The following is a 20,059-nucleotide window of genomic DNA, read 5'->3' on the forward strand; positions in this document are numbered from 1 at the left end:
ATGCAATGCTCTAAAACCTGACTGTAACTCATACAAAATATGTTTTTTAGTAATGTAGTTGACTATCTGTTCGTGTACAATTTTTTCCAGAATTTTAGACATAACCCCTAAGATTGATACAGGTCTATAGTTAATCATATCTAACGTACTTCCTTTTTTATATAATGGTATAACTCTAGCACTTTTAAAATCACATGGTATTTTCCCTTGTTCAATAGATAAATTTAAAATATGTGACACCAAGGGGGCAATCACTTTAACAGAGTCTTTAAAAAATCTAGCAGGAATATTATCAACTCCAGGAGCCTTATTTAATTTTAACTCACTAATAATTTTTAAAACTTCACTTTCTGTAACAGGTCTCAGACTAAAAGAATCCGGCAAAATGTCCTGTTGTCTATAAAAAGAAAACACTCTATCTTCATTGTAAATATCAGGTTGCCCTGGAAGCTGACCACATAATTTTTTTGCTAACAATATAAAATACTGATTAAAAGATTCGGCAATATCCTTCGGATGAACTATTAATTTGTCTTCTACCTTTAAGTTAATTTTAGATGATTTCCTACTTTTAGCATTTGAATAACCTAAATTTCTCAGTACACCCCAAAGTTTTTTTGGATCAAATTTATTTTCATTGATCTTATCCTTAAAAAAAACCCTTTTTGCTTCTCTTATTTTGTTCCTAACCTCATTTCTCTTTAATTTATAAAACTCATAACTGCTACAATCACTATCCTTCCTAAACTTGGCAAAACTCTCATCTCTTATCTTTAACAGTTGTAAAATTTCATCTGTAATCCAAGGGTCTGATCTTTGTTTAACTCTTATTTTTTTATATGGTGCTATTTTATTCAAAGCATTACTGAACAGATCCTTAAAACAATCCCATGCTGCCTCCACATCCTTGGATCCCCATACCCCGGACCAATCAACTTTATCCAATATATCACAAAATAAATTAGGACTATAATTTTTCATTGACCTCACTAAAACAGTATTATGACCCATAAGCTTCACCTTTTGCACTTTTCTACATAAATATACTAAAAAATGATCACTCATACTACACTCAATAACACCACTACAACTTATCTTATCTGAATCAGATGTAAGAATCAAATCTATAATAGACTGCGATTTGGGAGTAATTCTAGTTGGAACCTTAATAATTTGCTTCAATCCAAAAAAATCTGAAAATACTTTTTTCCGCGCTGTATGTACTATTGAGTCATTACATTATGACCACCCAAGCCTAGACCAAGTAGCATGGCTTGCAATTGAATTGTGTCTTTGGTGCAGTTCACAGATCAGTATGTATACTGCCTCAAGACAAGCAGAAAAGTGTTTGATGCCAGATTGGGAAAATCTTCTCATTTATCGGAGTTTGATAAAAGATTATGATGTCACAACACCTCGAATCTTCAGTCTCAGAAATGCTGCACTGTAAAGAGTATGCATCAAAAGTAGTACACAGATAACCAAAAGATGAATCACTGTCTAGCCATGTGTCATCCACAGCTCTCTGATGGGAAAGGAAAGCAAAAGCTGTTATGTGTTGTTCACAGTTACTGCATGACAACAGTGCAACAAATCACCAGCAGCTACAACAGTAGTGACCAGGATTATGTCACATCACACAGTTCATCACAGCCTTTTGTGTGTGAGCCAATGATATGGTAACTGTACACAAATTGCTCTCAACCAAGATTTTTGAGTTTGGACAGTGAATGTTTGAAAGAAAGTCACCTGGTGTGATAAAAAAAAAAAAGATTCCTGGTACATAAAGTTGACGGCCAAGGACAGAAAAATCAATTTCCAACAAAGGCTTTGGCACTTTTTGCCAGGGATAATGGTGTTATGTTGTGGGCAATGTTTTGTTGAGGCACAATAGGTTCCGTTATCAAATTAGCACAATCCCTGTTTTCAGGTCTCTGATCATTGCTGCTGACCCATTCATCGCCATCATAAAGAATGATTCATGGAATATTCTAGTAATATTAATGCCTTGGCATCCAAATTCACCTGACTTGATATCGATCAAACATTTTTGGTTTAACCTGGAAAAGTACGTTTGTCCTACATCACTGCCATTCCACAATTTTTAGGATCCAAAGGACCTGATGTTGAGGTTTTAAGTTCTTTCCCACTTTATGTTACAGCATGGGTTTGTTTAGTGTGGCTCAATTTTGTTTTTTTAAACTGTGTTATACTTGCTACTTTTTAATCCTTTTTCAAATGAGCTCCCCCAACTAGAGCTGGGGTGATTTTGAATGAAATAGATTTTCAGGAAATCACGGCAGTAAATTGCACACAACTATAGCAATAATCCCACCCACTTTAAGAAACATTTAATTGCAGTAAAAATGCAAACAGAGCTGAGCAAAACTGAACTGAAGTGAGTATCTTTAATGTGTTTTTATTGTTTACTGTACTGCAAAGTGAAAGCACGGCTAATCACATACTATCACATAATTTACAAAGGAGACCTGCTGCATCAAACATAACTCAGTCTACAGCTTATTAAGTGGGTGGTCATAATGTCATTGGTGTGTGTGTGTGTGTGTGTGTGTGTGTGTGTGTGTGTGTGTGTGTGTGTGTGTGTGTGTGTGTGTACATAAACAAACAAAATAAAATATAAAATATACTTTTGAAAAAATTATGTAAGATAAATTAAATAATTCCATACAGTGACATTTTATAATTTAGTCATAAAATTAGCCTTTTCTATTTGCCAAATAGCAAACATTGCTCAGCAAATGATAAAATGTCATGGGAATTATTTTAGTTTTTGTCAAAAATATACTAAACCCAACATGTCATCCTTTAGTCTTATAATAAAGTATTGATATGAGGGTGAAATGTACCTGAGGAACGCTAAAGCCATGCACAGGAGCCAAGCAAAAGAGTGAGGAGGAGCAGTAAATGTGAAAAGCAGTCAAAATGGGAGCAGTGGAGTTCAGAAATACACTGGCACTTCGTTGTGTAATTGTACAATTTGTTTTTATTCCAAACAAACTGGCTTTATTTATTCTCATTTCTCAATTTTCACAAAAAAAAAAAAAAAAAACATTGCAAAGTACAAAAAAAATCAGTACATCAAAATAATCCGAATCAGTTAGTTTCAAGACACATTGCGCATCGAAACAGTATCATACTGCATGTAAATACCAATCCAAGCAGTATTTGTAAGTATATATTCAGACCTACTCACTGAAGAAGTCAAGAAACATCTACAAATGTCAATTTTAGGACACTGTCTAGCTATATAATTTCCCACAGACAGTTTCTTTATTACGAAAGACCACCAATGCATGCTGACTAGAGTAAGGCAGGACAGACAGGAGTTCAGATAGTGAAGGTGTCACAGCGGTGAGGACTGAAGGTCAAAGGTTAAAAACCTGATGGCTAAACCTTTGCTTTGAGGGGTGTAGAGTGTCATAGTGTAGCGTGACGTAGCATAACAAAGCGTTGACATAACACAGTGCAGCATGACATCAGCAGTGACAGCAAGCAAGGACAAGGTGAATGTCTGGCAATTGGAAATCCACCATATGGTGACAGCACACAAACATACGCTAGCATGCTAGTTCAGGGTTTCCTTTGTGTATTTTGAGGCTGAAAGAGTGCCATGTCAATTATTAATCCACTAATTAAGCCAATTTAGTAACTTTGAGTGTGTCAGTCACAGCACCAGTGTGTGGCAATGAAGTGTTACTACACGTTGTTCACATTGTTCTGCGGTGAGTTTACCTCCTCTGCATTGTCCTCTGTGGCAGGCTTGTCGTTTTCCAGTTTTGGCGTGACTGAGTTCTGGTTGTTCAAAGACTCGTCCTCTTTAGGGGGACATTTGCATGGCTCTTCTTTGCTTGTGTCATCCTGTGGAGTAACATACATACACGAGATTATTGAAAGTACAGACAATTCTGAAGTCTATTATAGCTGCAGATGGACAAAAGTAACACATTGTTTTTCACTTCACTACTGTGTTTATGTGCATTTTACAAGTACTGTAAATCATTTGAGTATTTTTATTTTAACGATCACTACATTAAAAAGCCAAATATATATATATCATTCTTGGTTATATTGAACTGGAAAAAGTCATTATCCACTCAGAAGTGTGATGAGGTCTCCAATTTAAGAACGATCTTCAGTTTATGAAATGCATGTTTTAACAAAAAGTACCTCACATTAAAAAGTACATACAAAGATGTGCTTGAAAAGAAAGTAGTACCTACTATATAGTATAATACAGTAATATAGTAGTACTTAACCATAGATATATACACTAGATATCGCATACGGACCCTGAGCATGCGTCAACACCGCCGCCACATTTGTACAGTGCTCCCAGGACAAATGTCATTCAGCCGCATTAGTCAAGACTAAAGCCAATCTCAAGATGCTGGACTTTTGGGCTGTGTACAGGTGTAGTAACGAGCGAACCAAGAAAACAAAGCATAAAGTTATTAAATTTCATAGGTATGTAAGGTCCACCCAATTGGCCCAATGAAGGTGTCCACTGGTGGACGAAGGTTCACTGCGTGTTTCCAGTGCACAATGTTGTTTCAGTTTAACTTTAACTCATATCTGACTCCAATTTTAATAGGGGGTGGTTTAGAATATTCAGTCAGATCCCTAAAATACAGTTAGTGGGCCCAATGCTCCATGTCAACTGGACTTTAGTCCGTCTACTGACCTGACGCAGGAAGTGCGGAAACAAGGATACAGTGTAATCTACTACAATGAATAATTACAGAGTAAGCAGAATGTGTTCAAACAAAAACAATTTAACAATCAGGGAAATATGTATTATGCCAATTATTCAGTCAATTCATAAACAATCAATACAAAACATTAAATTCTCAAAGATAGATCTACAATCAAAAAATGCATACCTGACTTCAAAGTATACATAGTAAAGCATGACAGCTCCACACTACGGCCCTGTTTACACTAGTACGTTTTAGTTTTAAAACGGCGTTTTAGAATGAAAACGATCCGCGTCCACACTCGCGTTTTACCCAGCGTTTCTGAACTGCTCTCCGTCCACACCAAAACGCTGAAAACGCACATCACGTGACCACACAGACGCTCTCGGGCAAGCGCTGCAGCCCATCTACCCAGATGAGAGCTCTGCTAGTCGGACTTCTCATCAAGCATCTCCCGCTGGATCTAATCTCACTATATTTATTAAACGGGATATTTAATTTATCTTGTTGTCTTTATCTAACGACATATTCCCTGACTTTGGGCATTGGAATCTATTACTTGTTCTCACGTAACGTGTTTTGGCTGAGCGCAAAGATAAATTAATGATTAATGTAACCACGTACATTCTGTATACTGACTGATCGCTTGCCTTTATTTCCTATAATGTATAAACTTATTGTATGTTATACTTTTAAAATGGCCATTATCGATTCTTAAAACTGATACGCAGCAAAAGAGAGGCTGTGTTTCGTATTTTCACTGAAATTGAAAGGAGGCAGTTGTTATCGGCTCCGTTTTGTTATAAATATCCACACAGTGAAGATGACGCTCATCTTATGCAGCACGACGCCTCAACATGTCTGCTGTCTAAGTTGCTAATATTAAAATGAAAATAGGCAGTTCCTTAAATCATGTTTACATTTTATTGTTGATAAAGTGAAACAACGAAGCCAGGGTGATGTGAATGAAGTTATAAAGTACACTGTTCCCTTTGAAGATTTGCCCGTGTCCTCGGTATAGTCTGCTTTTCCATATCAAACTGAGAAGAAAAGACTGCAGCCTTGATCAAACTTGCGAAGTCTGAACTTACACGGAGAGAATGCAGGACTGAACTGTGCGTGTTAGGCTACTTAATATTCAGGAAAAGCCCCAATCAGAGAGGCGAACGTCTGCAGCCCCGCCTCCGTTTTCAGATGTCTCCGTTTTCCATCATCCACACTGAGACGGAGCAGCAGCGTTTCAGAATGAAAACGGCCTCTCCAGCGTTTTCGAAACGATCCGTTTTCGGCACACGAGAACTCCGGCGTAGTGTGGACGGTTGGCGTAACCGTAGCAAAACTTATGCGTTTTCAAACTTAAACGCTTTAGTGTAAACGGGGCCTACGTGTTGATCTGGTTACAGAAACACCCTGACACTTTCCTTTAAATAGTCAAACTAGGAATATCATTCAAGGAGGGATATGTGTGGAACAACAAAATGCGTTTGCAAGTAAGATCTGAAGAGCTTCTGCCTATAGGGAACAAATGGTAATTTGAATAGAAGCCCCCTAGATAAAGGCACACCCTTAGCAGTGGTTTAAAAGATACCTGAAGTTATATATCTATTATTTTGATTATGCCTATTTCTGAGGGAATGAGATTGTTGTACCAATCACACTGAGACATTTCAAATGACATCTAACATGATAGATAAAGTCACTTGGATTGATATAGAACATTCATATTTTGAGATGACCATTCTGTGTGACATGAAGAGGAAGGTGAGTAAACAGGGGGTTGCGGGAGATGATTTAAATGTAAATGAAGGATAGGAGAGGAGTGAACTTTCCCACATTTCCACCTGGTGGGGTGTGGAGCCAGCCCAAGCTTGTACTGTCAAAGATATCAAAGTATCTGGTATCTCAAATCAGGTTCGATTTCGTTTTATAAGTTTTTGTATGTTATAAACTTTTGTGCTAAACAAGCAACACTACTGATGATAATACAGTCACTTACTGGACTGACCATAAGACAAAGTAGCACCAACTTGCACTAAATTCTAAGCTTATGTTAAAGATTGTTGAATAAACTTAGCAAACAATGTAAAGGAAATATGTCAACAAGACGCTGCGGTGCCAAAACCTTCTATTATTGACGGCTAAGAGTTTTGAAATAACTTATAAGGGTGCTTGATAACAAAGTGCCTGTGTTTCGATGTGCATACTGTCCACCTTAAATTAGTGGATAATACAAATGTTATATATACAAATGTTTGCATACTGACCACTGGAAAAACTCCCTATCGTAGATATATGTATACATTTTTACATATGTATGGCTTCAGATGGCCAGTCCTCCGCTACACCTTGAGCCCACATTCATTTCAAAGGTGTGCAACCCTGTACTAAAATGGTGGCTCTATTGACGCATTTCTTCCAATAGACAACAACAATCTTTGTTGAGAAAAGGTAAATTTGGTCGTTTTGACTGTAAGTTATTAAATTTGGCAACAGTGTATTGAGTTTTTTTTATATTTATTATTATTAGTATTAGTGTTAAGCATCTTTCCAAAATACAAAGGTGTTAATTCTAAAGATGTCATTTACTTGAAATTTTGTTGTTAGTAACAGCCTGAGAAATCCATATATGCTAAGAAAACAAATCTAATGAGTTTACAAATATAATTGCATAACTTCATAAGAAAATGAAATGATGCGGGGGAAAAGTATTGAATACAAGAAGAAAGGCAATGAAAGCTCAGACAGCAACAGAAATCTCTCAGAAGTTATTCAGCAACCCTTTGCCCTTGGTCAGTGTAAATTAGTTTTAAGCCTAGTTCACACTACAGGATTTTAAACATCAGCAGATCACTAGCCGCGTTTCCACTATCGCGCCTAAAGCGAGCGAGCCAGGGCGAGCCAAGGCCAGTGGCGTTTCCACTGTCACTTCCGGGGCCTAATCGGGCCAAAGCGGGGCTTTCTCGGGGCCAACGGCCAGCCTTTTTCGGCCCGCCGAATACCTTGGGCCAAGGAGGGCCAGCCGGGGTTTGGGGCGGAGTGAAAGGAGAGGCGGAAAGAAAAGGGAAAGAAAACATCTGGAACAAATTATAGGCTGGGGTCTTTTTTGGATATGATCGCCCTTAAGTTTCTCTTTTAAATGTAAGGCTGTTGCATAAAATGATCTTTCTTTGCTGCATCTTTGATGTTTCAATAACGCATAATAATCTTTACACCATATTAAAGACACAGCAGACAGTAAAGGTTTTCAAGAGGTTTTGTCAAGTTTAATACTGTGTGTTTTTGCGCGTTTAGAGGCCTGTGTGTGTGAGACCGAAAAAAAGAGCGCTCCATTCATAGCTCTGTTGATGCCGCGAGCGGCTTTTTTCTTTTCTTTTTATTGTTTTAATTTATTTTGGAGATAATACACTATATGAATACAACAGTAGGACATTAAACTTTACAAATTTCATGTCCACTTTTGTAGGCTCAAAACAACAGTGTCATATCTAGATAAAATAGCCCTATATTGAAATAATTTAAAGAATTACAAATATTAGATAGGCCTATAATAAAATCACATTAAATAAATAAACCAATATAAAACTAACAAAAGCTATAGCTATAACAATTAGGTACTATATCAAACTGTTTCAAATTTATATTAAACTTTTATTTTTCAAAAGCCTCTTTGAAAAAAAGATTTTAGATATTTTCTAAAATAATAAAAATAAATAAACACCGGAAAATGTTTTAAATATTATTTATAAAGTATTTGGATACGATGAAATTAATCAAATCATGCAAACAGAGCATTTTCGGGGTGAGTGAACGCAGAAATAGGCGACCTTTTTTTCTGTCTGCAGCCGCGCAGCACTTTTTTGACGGGGAAAACTGCAAGTTCAAAATGTGTTCTGTGTCCTCAAACAAGTGTGTATGTTTTTATATGACGTGGTAAAATTAAAAAAGGAAATTTTAAATACATAAAGAGCTTTATTAGTGCATAGCTGCTGAGCGCAACGAAATATAGGCTATATTTTATTACGTGCTGCTCTTATGTGCTGAAACACTGAACACTTTCCTTTACTTAAGATATAATAAGCAACATCTTTAAATAAATGGAATCACCTATTAAGTGTCATAAAGCCTATAGGGGGAAAAAAAATCATGTTTCAGTTCTCTCCGGAGCATTTGGGATGAATGTTGGACAGATTCTGTCTAGAGGATGTTATAAAAAAACATTTTATATCGAGTTATTAACGGAGAATTTTATATATGTGGTGTTATATTATGGATGTGTGCGCTCCCTGCGCTCCGGGTCCCTCCGTTGGTGGCAAGACCACTGGATTTCGATGCCAGTCGGTCGGCGAGTAAATGAATATGATGAATGAAAATACACAGGCATGTGCGTATAGACATGCGTTGTACTGCTGTACAGTAACGTGTCATTTGTTTGTTTTGGTTGTCCTAATTTTAATAGTTTTGTGATGATGTGATGGTGTGCTTTATCTGCATGATTCTCGCTGAAGTGGGCGGTTTGAGTGACGTTCGATTCGGGGGATGTTCTGGGGGCGGGGTTTGCGTGACGCGCTGCGAGCTACTAGCCCCACAGTGGAAACGTGACATGATTTCGGCCACACTGCTCAACCTCCCGGGCGATTGGCCCGGCCTGGCCCGATATAAGCCCTGGCTCGCACTGGCCTGATAGTGGAAATGCGGCTACTGTGCCGTTCACACTACATGACTTGACTTTGTGTCTTTTAATCTCTGTGGTGTTCACACTACGCAACACTCCGTGAACGATCCACAAGAGGGGGGTCACACACTACATGATCTGACAACAACTCAATCCCCATCAGCTCATTCAAGCTACCAAACCACAGCCAATGAAAATTTGAGGGAGGAGTCGTCAGAAAAAGCTGAACACTATTGGCTGCTTATGTGCTGATGACATCACTGACAGCGTTTCAAGCTTTGGAGAAAGCATTTAAAAACATCTTCAAATCAGCTGATTTATCAGCGGATTAATCACTCATCTGCAGGTTCGAGTGGATAGATACACAGGGAGTTTTTAATTTTTGTAATTTTATAACTCTTTGAAATAAAACTAACATATTTATAACACCCTGCCGTTTTCTAACTATCAGTGTATTTCTTTCTGACATTGTTATTTTTTTTATTACAAAACAGTAAAGAACTGAGCATTTCTGCCTTAAATTACCATATTGGTCAAAATGCCTGCATGCATGTCTGATACTTTTCGCTGCGACTTTAAATGTGTGTGCATTTTCTTGCCTGGCAACTTCCTGCTAACATAAACAAAACTTTCTGATGGCAAAAACATCAATCTACTTCAGATATCTTTCAAAACAGCATATTCTGTGCTGTTAAATAGCTCCTGTTTGAAAGTGAAAATGAAAGCCAAGACCTTTAAGTGTTTTAGTATCTTAACTACATATTTATAGGCTGTATTACCAAAAAAAATATTATATTTTTAGGGTAATGGTGTCATTAAGTATGATGCCAAACATTCAAAGCTTAATTTTAATATCTCAATAATAGCTTTGAATGTAAATATGTTTTTATTTATATGTTTATATAAATATGCGTTTTATATGAGAACGGTCAGAATGAGCAGTATGGTAATTCTAATAGTTACAGAATTCTGGTTCCACTGTTAATATAGCCTACTCTCGTGTCTGTGTTAACACAGAATGAAGCGAGTGCACCGATGCCCATTCTGACCAATCACAGATGTTTCTGCTTAGCTCCTGAACACACAGGCATTCAGCTCATGCTGATATGCTCTCTCATTGGCTGCAGCTCGTCACTACATCTGACCAGACGTGGGGTTGAGTCGGCCGACTGCTCTGGAATATTTAGCATGCTGAATGTTGGATTTCCGCCTGCGAGGTGTCGGCGACGCGTCAGCGAGCCTCGTTGATGCGTTGTTCAGTAGTTCACACATAAAGAGCGGCGAGCGCCGTGCACCCGCAGATTTCTTCCCGATCACAGCCCGATCTGTCGGCGAGCTCGTTAACTTCCAAATCGGGCTCAAATCAGGCTTAAAATCCTCTAGTGTGAACTAGGCATTAGCTGCTTTAGTCCAACATCTACATTGGCAAGATGATGAAGGTGAAACCAGGGTGGACATTTCAGTCAGACAATGATCCAAAACACAGCCAAGAAAACTCTCAAATGGTTTCAGAGAAAGGAAATCAAGCTGTAGAATGGCCCATCCAATCCCCTGATTTGAATCCAATAAAAAATAAAAATAAAGTTCTGATTTTAAGACAAGACTCAAAGAACCATTAAGATTTTTACACTCTGTTAAAGTCTGTGAAAATAAATTGCAGACTTTAACAATGCATTTCCTATATGAGAGGTGTCTTTAAGCTGCCATCACTTAAAAAGCCTTTTATTTAAAGTATGCTTCAGTAGTTCAGTACTTTCTCCTTTTGTCATTGTCATTGTTATCACACATAACTAATCAATTTTACAGATTTTTTTGTTTTGTTTTATATTTATTTGTATTGTTTAGGCTTTTACCAAAATTCGGTTCAATTCATTGTCAACAGCTCCATTACAAATATTATTTCCAGGAAAAAAACATGACATGTTAAATACTTATTTTCCCCGCTGTATGTGTCAAAATAAAATTTGCCACTAAAATATTTCCATTTGCTGAAACAGATAAATTGTGGCCAAATTAAGGCTTGAAATCTCTCCAGAGTGGATGAAAACATTTTTAACATCGCACAAGAGTTAAGACCAATTGTGACATAAAAATGAAAAAAATTATAATAAATGCCAATTACTGAATGATTAATCAAGTCAGTGATTGAAAAGTCAGTGAGTACAGTATATTATTTAGACACCCAGTTATGATTTATGAGTAAGTTAGTTAAGTTACATAGTTAGTTAGCTAAACTGAGAGAACTGAAATTAGATATAAAATAGAAACTGACATGTGAAATAAGAAATAGAAATTGTGTGACTTTGTGTGATTATGTAAATTGATTCATAGTTATTAGAACTTTGACTTTTCATGACAAAATGACCTAATATAAAATGTTAAAATGTCAATTTATGATATCTTGGGGATCACTCGAAACTCAAATACTTGACGGATCACCACATAAATATTAGTATAATAGTATAAACAAAACTGTCTGGAGTTCATTAAACAGATATGAATTCAGCTTTTACTTAAACTAAATTAAACAAAGCATGAACTGCTAAATAAAATACACCAGCAGGAATTTCAAAGAATATCTGCAGTTTCAACTATTTTGCACGAGATATTATCTACAAATAAAAACATAGTGGTTACATGTAAATTGAAAGATATTCGAGCAAGGAGTTTTAAATCCAACATTTACAGCTATAAATGTGTTTGAATACAAATAGCAAGTATTAAAACATTTGTGTTGACTGAAATAAAGCTTTTTGTTAATTCTCTACCTGTGATCTCCCTTTCTGAAACCAGAAAGGCAGTGAATGTACTGCACATGGAGGGGAAAGAAAAGAAGACTTTACACATGCTGCTGAAATCAGACATAACATGTAAATGGGCAATACAATTTTAATTCAGCTCCATTTAATTTTGACAATTTATTTTTGTCTTATCGTTCTAACACACATGATTCAGTGTTTTTGATTATACCGCAATAAAGAAAGGAAGACTTTATGCATGCCCCTGAAATCAACCGTGTAACTACAGCACTTATCCTCAAGAGAGAGGGTGAAAAATGTCAAATCAAGTCTCCCCGGAGGTGCTAAGACAAGTAAACAACACACAAGAAACAAAGTCACCTAGGGACACTTTCATAGCTCTTTCTTCTACGATCTGTCATGCCTCGTTTCTTGTCTCATCTCAGTGTTGCTTTGTTTCTCCTCCCTGTTGCACACTGAATCTGTCAAACGCTTTTAATCATGAAAGAGGCTCTCTCTTTATGAAATCTCTTGGGGGTTGGGACTATAAATGAGGTTTGAAACAAAAAAAAAAACAAAAATAAACCCGGAATGTCAAATGGTAGATCTAGATTTTGTTTTTACTTCAGAATAAACAAATGTCTTAAACCCAAGTGCTGGAGAACAGGATCTGACAAGGTCAAGGGTTCAAAAGGTACTGCAGGGTAAAGGGTCAATATAAAACACAGTTTGAACGTCCTTGAAAGAGCAAATGTTACAAGCTTTGAGTCTATGAAATATTTATTCACGTTAATCTAGTTTGAAAGGTTTCCTCAAAATGGGAAAAAGAATATCCAAAACAGTTTTCTGACATTAGAAATGCAGCAGTGTTAAACAAAAATGTAAAATAACAAAACAAACATAACTCAGCTGTTTTATTTCATGCATTACAAATTATTTTATCATTTTGACACTCAAAATTCTAACAGTCAGTGTTTGTTTTTCTCAAATCTCAGGTCTTGTATCTCACGACTATAACCTTGTTGTATATATAAACATTCCAAATCATACAAAATTTGCAGAAACTCACGTCTTGTCCGAGCCCCTCCCAGCGAGTATTGTTTGTCCTTTGTGGACTGGCTCCTGTACTAGAAGGCGGGCTTTATTCACCATATAGCGATCGACGATTGGCTCCTGTAGTAGTAGGGGGGCTTTATTGACCATATTGACCATTATGCTTTTCCCCATTCAGAAAGATACGAGTAACATGTAGTCTTTGCTACAGTTTAACAAATATTGCAACTATTGGACAACATAACATAAGCGAGATTGTAGTTGTTTAGATTGCAACTATGCAGTTCATTTATAAGGAAAGTACCTATTTTAAATATTTATAATTTCAAAGATACAGTGTGTCTGCATCCATCAGCCTGTCATACTGAGCAGAGCAAAGACGATTGACGGTCCGCCACAAAATGGCGACAGAGACCACATAATAAGTCCTGAGAGGAGAAAAACTTTAAACTACCAAATCATTATAAAACAGGTTAGTGACTTTATATGTTGTAGTGCTGTATTTATACCACAGTCTGGTAGTGTTTCTTGTAGTGTTTGCTTTGCTTGGGCTTTTTCAGGGTTAACTAATGTGATGTAGATTTTAACAGAGAAAAACTGGAAAATGTCTCTAGATTGATGGCAAAATCCTCTGTTTTTTCATCACTTTAGATATTATGCTAGAGCAATAATATCCTTTAAACTTCTTCTTATGAAGAGCCAAAAACCTAACTTGACTGAGGCTAGTGGGCTGAAAGTAAATATAGATGGGTAACTTCCTAGTTTATTTAATAATGTTTAGAAATGACTAGAAAGCATTTCTTCATATTAACTAATGCATTGTTTACATTTAATAATGAACTTATTACAATAAAAACAAAACAATCTCATTTAAAACAGAATTACACTAGATTTTGCCTTGATTTGCTTGCCAATGTCTTCTGCATAGTTCTCTATCTGTCATGTGACAATATTTAAATTTTAAAAAATCAAATTCATTTACAACATTTAATTGAATAAACATTTCATTTCAGTTTGCTTTTTTGTAGTGCAGCAATAAAACAAAGAAAAAAGGTTACATCACATTAGAAATGATGATGTCTGTGTTAAAGACGTTCGTCCCAACCCTCTCCATCATACTCACTTCTCCGCTCAAATGGGATGGTGGGCCAAATCAAAGGTTACAATGGGTCAACTTGGGCCATCTCTGCACTAGAGAATCCATTAAATACTAGCTCTAAAGTGATGATGTCAGCTGCAGATGTGAATAAATGGCAGAAGTAGTTCCTTATACAAAAAGTTTTGAAGACTCTTCGTGTTTGATTTTTTTGCACACAAGTATGCCATCAAACTGTTGTATAAATGCATAACACTAATAGCAGTTCGATATAGCTGTATATTGTCACTTTTTTATTTTTTATTTTTTGCACCAAATGTAATTTTGGAAAGTATAAAAATTTCTTTCTCTAGAGATTATTTTCAAATCTTAATGTTTTTAACACTTTTATGTGGGTTTTCAAGATTTTTGTTATTTTATTTTTCTAGTATTTAATATTCAAGTATCTGATTTGATAATGAAATATATTAATTTATCTTATTTCATTAATTTTTAAATACAGATAAACCTTGGTGGCGACGAAGTGGCGCAGTAGGTAGTGCAGTCGCCTTACAGCAAGAAGGTTGCTGGTTCGAGCCTAGGCAGGGTCAGTTAGCGTTTCTGTGTGGAGATTGCATGTTCTCCCTGCGTTTGCATGGGTTTCCTCCGGGTGCTCCGGTTCCCCCCACAGTCCAAAGACATGCGATACAGGTGAATTGGGTAGGCTAAATTGTCCGTAGTTTATGAATTTGTATGGATGTTTCCCAGAAATGGGTTGCAACTGGAAGGGCATCTGCTGCGCAAAAACATATGCTGGGTAAGTTGGCGGTTCATTCCGCTGTGGCGACCCCAGATTAATAAAGGGACTAAGCCGGAAAGAAAATGAATGAATAAACCTTGGTATATATTTTGTGCATCTCAAGAATTACACACAGAATGGACTAGATAGTGATACTACAAGTTCTCATGAAAAACAGGTAAATGAAGCAGGTTTTATGCAAACTACAAAGTCACAGTAGCAACTACAGAGAAGAATCGCCTTTAACCTCTAAATTGCTTATTGCTTTGCCACATAATTACACAAGAAATAAAGTGATTACTGTGATGTGATTACTAAGATATTGGACTTTCTGAGGTGAGTAATAATGAAACTACAGGATTAAAGCATTGTTTTGAATTAGCAGGGAAGGTAAGTGCCATCAGGAGGAGGTCAGTTTGAGTCTTACCTCACTGCAGGGATCTTCTTTGGGCTTATATTCCCACGTGTATCTGCTCATGGTTTTCTAAGGAGTGGGGTGGCGAGAGAGGATTACTCTAGTGACACACTTCTAATACTGCCTCATCATGCCCTCTCAATTAACCTCAGCCTCAGCATTACGTTCCATTAGTGCGCATTTACATGGACAACAATAATCTAATTATTTACTTTTTTCTGAATCAGTCAATAAAGTGTTTACTCAAGCTATTTTTTAAAATATTCCTTTCAGTTTCCTATTTTACATGTTAAGTCCAATGCACACTGCTGCGATTTTTGCTTGTATTTTTCGATGTCCTTCAATGCTTTGTGACTAAACAAAGGCCACCAAATGTGATTGTGCACACCAATTATGCAAAATGGCAGGTGTAAAATTGTCATTTCTAAAAATAAGCATGCTTTGGGGATTTTTTTGGGGTTGGTTTTTCACGTTGCTATACACTGGTCCACCAATAAGACTTTTCTTCATCGACGCTGCATTAAATCGATGCGACAGAGATTTAAAAATGTTAACATGAGGGAGTTTTTAACTGCAGATCAAATTGAATTTGATGGTGAGTTGTATTTCACTTTTTTAATGCTAAGTTTATTAAGCTCCATTTAACACCATGAGCCTCAAAAATACTTTTTTCTCATTTTTATGCAAATTCTGCAAGTGGAAAACCCTGGTGGAAAACAGGCCTACGGTATAGTTTGCTAACTGAGCATTTCATTAGCATGCGATCAACATTTGCTTGAACTTTAGGTCAAATATGCATCAACAGAAGTTCAGCAGTCAAAACACAGAGTGATATGTTGCACACAGGATTATTAATGAGCCAGCCCCAGGCAGTTTTTTTATCTTTATTTTTTATTAAAGCTTCAAAATACTGGTCTCTTTTGTAAAGTTTAATTATAGTTTAGGCTATATTTTAGGCTGTATTTTAACTCAACTGGGGAGAAAAAAAGTTTACTCTTGTGACTCATATGAGACAACTCACTCACTCTAAAACAGCGTATTTCATTCATTCAGTCATGAAGGCTCTCAAAGCATGCGCCCTTGAACAAAATGTGTGGACAGTAGCAAACTCCAAAATGAGATACAGATTCAGATTTCCACATGAGGTTATTAATTAGCAAAAAATATAAATATTATGAACACAAACTTTAGGTGAGCAGTTTACATTGTAACCCTGCACTCAAAATTAATATTTTTTTATTTGTTCAAACTATTTAATTAAAATGAGCTGAAACAACACAACTCTTGAGATTTCATTTCGACAATTACATATTTTTTCTGTTCAATCCACATAAATTTGTTAAAAGTGTTAAGTTAACTTAATCGATTTGTATTGGGACAACATAAACGAATTGCGTGGAACACTGCATTTTTTATAGTGTGTGTTCTAATACGCTAAGTAATGCATAGTGATAAGCAATTTGGCTGTTTGCACCAGACGAAACATGAGAGAAATTCAAAAACAGTCATTTAGAAGCACTGAATAGTGCACTTACTGCACTCCAACAAAATGGTAAGGTTTACAATCAAATTCATACATATTTAACCTCTTTAACATTATTGAATGTACATGCTGAATCATTGACATGTGTTGGCTTGCACTAAGCCACAGTTCTAAAATTCAATTTCAAATGGTTTATTTAATTATTTTATTTTATTTTTAAGATCTGAGGTGAACTATCGGCTGCTGCTTTCAGTAGTAAGGCAATAAATGTCATGCAAAATGGCATTCAAACACACATTATTAGCATTTAAAACTGAATAAAGCACATGAGGTGTACCTGAGTAGATGATTGCCCTCTTGTACAGCTACAAGAAATAGAAGCCGTTTCTAAAATATAATATTCAGGTGTTGGTTAGAACAAAAACTCCTTTTAATATGGAAAATATTCTAAATCTTGCTCCTGTTGATGTCATCAATCTGGCAACCTGCTTTATTTGTGTTTTAAACCAGGCATGCAATACAACGGGGTATCAAACTTACATACTGCATCTTTAACTTATTGAATCAATGCAGTATATGGCATGTTTATATTGTGAATATGACTTTAGCCGGACTAAGTTAATCAAACATTTCTATTCACATGGTCGATTAATTAGATTATTGTCTTAAAGGTATAGTTCACGCAAAAATAAAAAGTCTTCTATCATTTACTCAGTTCCAACTTTGTTGTTTTGTCCTTCAGTTAAAAGCAAAGGAAGATATTATGAAGAATTTTGGTCTTCCAAACTATGTTTTTTTGTATTATGCTTCCAACATTCTACTAAATATCATGTTTTGTGTTTAACAGAATAAAGAAACTCATAATGCTTGGAACCATTTGAGGATGAGTCAATTGTGAGTAAATATCAGAACAATGTTGTCCATGTAAATGTACTGAGTTTCACTGTGTCCTGTGCAAGAACAGGACTTAAACTGCACTTTAAGTACGGCTGTTTGAAAAACATTGCACTGATTGCCCAACCCCGCTTCACAACCACTAACTAATACGATCAGTATGTTTGAAACCACATGAAATAATACAGTTTCCGCAATGCTTCATGCAGCCTGCAGTACCTCACATGACCTCGGGAGCATGTGAGGTAATGACGACAATCACAGAAAAGAGACAGGGATGAAGAGAATTTCTCATTATGATGATAATGATGATGACAGTGGAAAAGTGTGATCTTCCACACATGAAGTGTGTCAAGAAAAGAAGAATATACCACCTAAATCGAGACAGGGTGAATAATTTATACCTCCAGTTCTCATGCATGGTGGAAAACAGAGGGGAAAGAAAGGAGAGGAAAAGTTACCTGACACACAATGTTATCATAGTAAGCCAAAGCACGAGCATGGGGGAGGTTAGTCGGGGTGTCACACAGTTTCCTTACGTTTGCCTGAGAGCCCTCTGCAACAGTGGACAGCGAGAAGTTATCAATGTGCTGCTCCGACTTTGGACGGTACTTACTGAAAGACAGAGAGAAAACAAGATATGATTACATAGTAAAACGTATTGGGACAAACTTAATGTTGCCTTGAGAAAGAGTTGCCTGAATGTTTGAAACGCTGTAGTATGCTATATTTATTGTCATGGTCCTGACCTGACAGTTTTGTCTGTCCAGTCAGTGTTTAATGTTTGCTTGGTTGTCCTGTGCTTATTTACATTGCTGTGCCTTAATTTGTGTTGGCCATGTGTTCCTCTTGTCTTTCCTCCTCGTTTTCAAGTATCCCGCCCTCTCATTTAGACCTTGCTATCCTGATTGTTTTTACCTGTCTTTCGTGTGCTTTGTTCTGTATATTGTGCTGTCTTCTCATTTATTTGCTGGTTTGTTCCATGTGTGCTTGTCTTGTATCTTTACTGAGCTTTTTGTCTTGCCTGTTCTAGCTTGTTGTTTGTTTGTACAGTAGCTATTACTTTCTTTTGTTGATTTCTAGTGTTTACTTAATTTTGTGTTCTAATCTTTATTTTGCTTTTATCCTTTGAACTATTTTTGTTCCATTTTGTTCTTCTATCAATCCCAGTCTTTTTAGTAGTTGATTTATTATTAGTTGTTGTTTAATTACTTATTAAGATTCTAGAAGTCTTTATTTCAGTTTGTTTTTTCAGATTGCCCAAGTCAGTCTAGTTCTCTTCTAGTATATATATTTGATCGTGTTATTTTAGATTTAGTTAGTTTTATTGTATATTATTGCTGCCCTGTATTGTGTCTTATAATTTTCCAGTCCTATCCCATGTCCGGACCTCCCTGGCCTGCCAGTCTGGAGTTTACATGGCTTGCTCCAGGATCTAGCTCTGGTTTTGACTACTGTTGCTCCTACTCCTGGCTGGTTGTTTATTTTAGAACCATCTTGGGCCTGTTTCAGTGCTGTGGTTCAACCAACTTGGAGTTTAAACTTGAACTCTGAGTTGATTTACCAAGAGATTAAAAACTTTTCGGTTTCAGAATAGCGGATCTGAATTAGGTCAATCAACTTTGAGTAGACCAACTCAGAGTTAAGTGGCATCAGTGGTGTAAAGTGAATAATTACAAAATATTTAAATTACAGTATTTGAGTAGTTTTTCTCAGAAATTGTAATTTACTAAGTAGTTTAAAAAAAATACTTTTTCTTGAGTACATTTTTAGTGCAGTATCTGTACTTTTACTCCACTACTTTTCTTCAACCTGCAGTCACTACTTTATAACTTTTTTTATGGGAATTAGGAAAATCAGTCCTGTAATTCCTGTCTAATCAAATCACACAAAGAAGGTAAATTGCATCATAATGAACTACCTCGAGACATGTGCACTTTACAATGCAGCAAACTGTTTGGAAGCATTAAAAGCATCCAAGAAGATGTTCAAAATCTTTACACACATTGACCCAGAGGCTGTTAAGATCAGGGATGCCCAAACACAGTCCTGGAGCGCCGATGTCCTCCAGATTTTAGCTCCAACTTGCCTTAATACACCTACACAGATGTTTCTAGAAAGCCTATTATGAGATTGATTAGCTAGCCCAGGTGCATCTAATTGGGATTGGAACTAAACTTTGCAGCACACTGACCCTCCAGGACCGAGTATGGAC

At 36.4% G+C, this 20,059-nt stretch overlaps 2 protein-coding genes across 9 annotated transcripts in view; one reads left to right on the forward strand and one right to left on the reverse strand.

The window, feature by feature from the left end:
* The window catches only part of ptpn23b (protein tyrosine phosphatase, non-receptor type 23, b), a 47,684-nt gene extending 42,789 nt beyond the window's left edge, over window positions 1-4,895 (forward strand). Inside the window, exon 17 of the transcript XR_012394632.1 lies at window positions 4,625-4,895. The gene's annotated coding sequence lies outside the window, so the exon portion shown is untranslated. The remainder of the gene's footprint in view (window positions 1-4,624) is intronic.
* Window positions 1-20,059, reverse strand: part of cspg5b (chondroitin sulfate proteoglycan 5b) — a 63,347-nt gene that overhangs the window by 8,216 nt on the left and 35,072 nt on the right. The window contains exons 4-6 of one of the 8 annotated variants that reach the window (XM_005159515.5): window positions 18,384-18,459; window positions 15,480-15,536; window positions 3,754-3,879 (exon numbers count right to left, since the gene is read on the reverse strand). In XM_005159515.5, the coding sequence (XP_005159572.2) occupies window positions 3,754-3,879; window positions 15,480-15,536; window positions 18,384-18,459 (259 nt within the window). Of the gene's footprint in view, window positions 1-2,986; window positions 3,880-11,236; window positions 12,197-15,479; window positions 15,537-18,305; window positions 18,460-20,059 lie in introns of those variants that run through there. The other 7 variants (XM_073930917.1, XM_073930920.1, XM_073930918.1 and 4 more) reach the window with 7 other exon arrangements.

The sequence above is a fragment of the Danio rerio genome, chromosome 19, assembly GCF_049306965.1.
Source record: "Danio rerio strain Tuebingen ecotype United States chromosome 19, GRCz12tu, whole genome shotgun sequence".
NCBI lineage: Eukaryota > Metazoa > Chordata > Actinopteri > Cypriniformes > Danionidae > Danio > Danio rerio.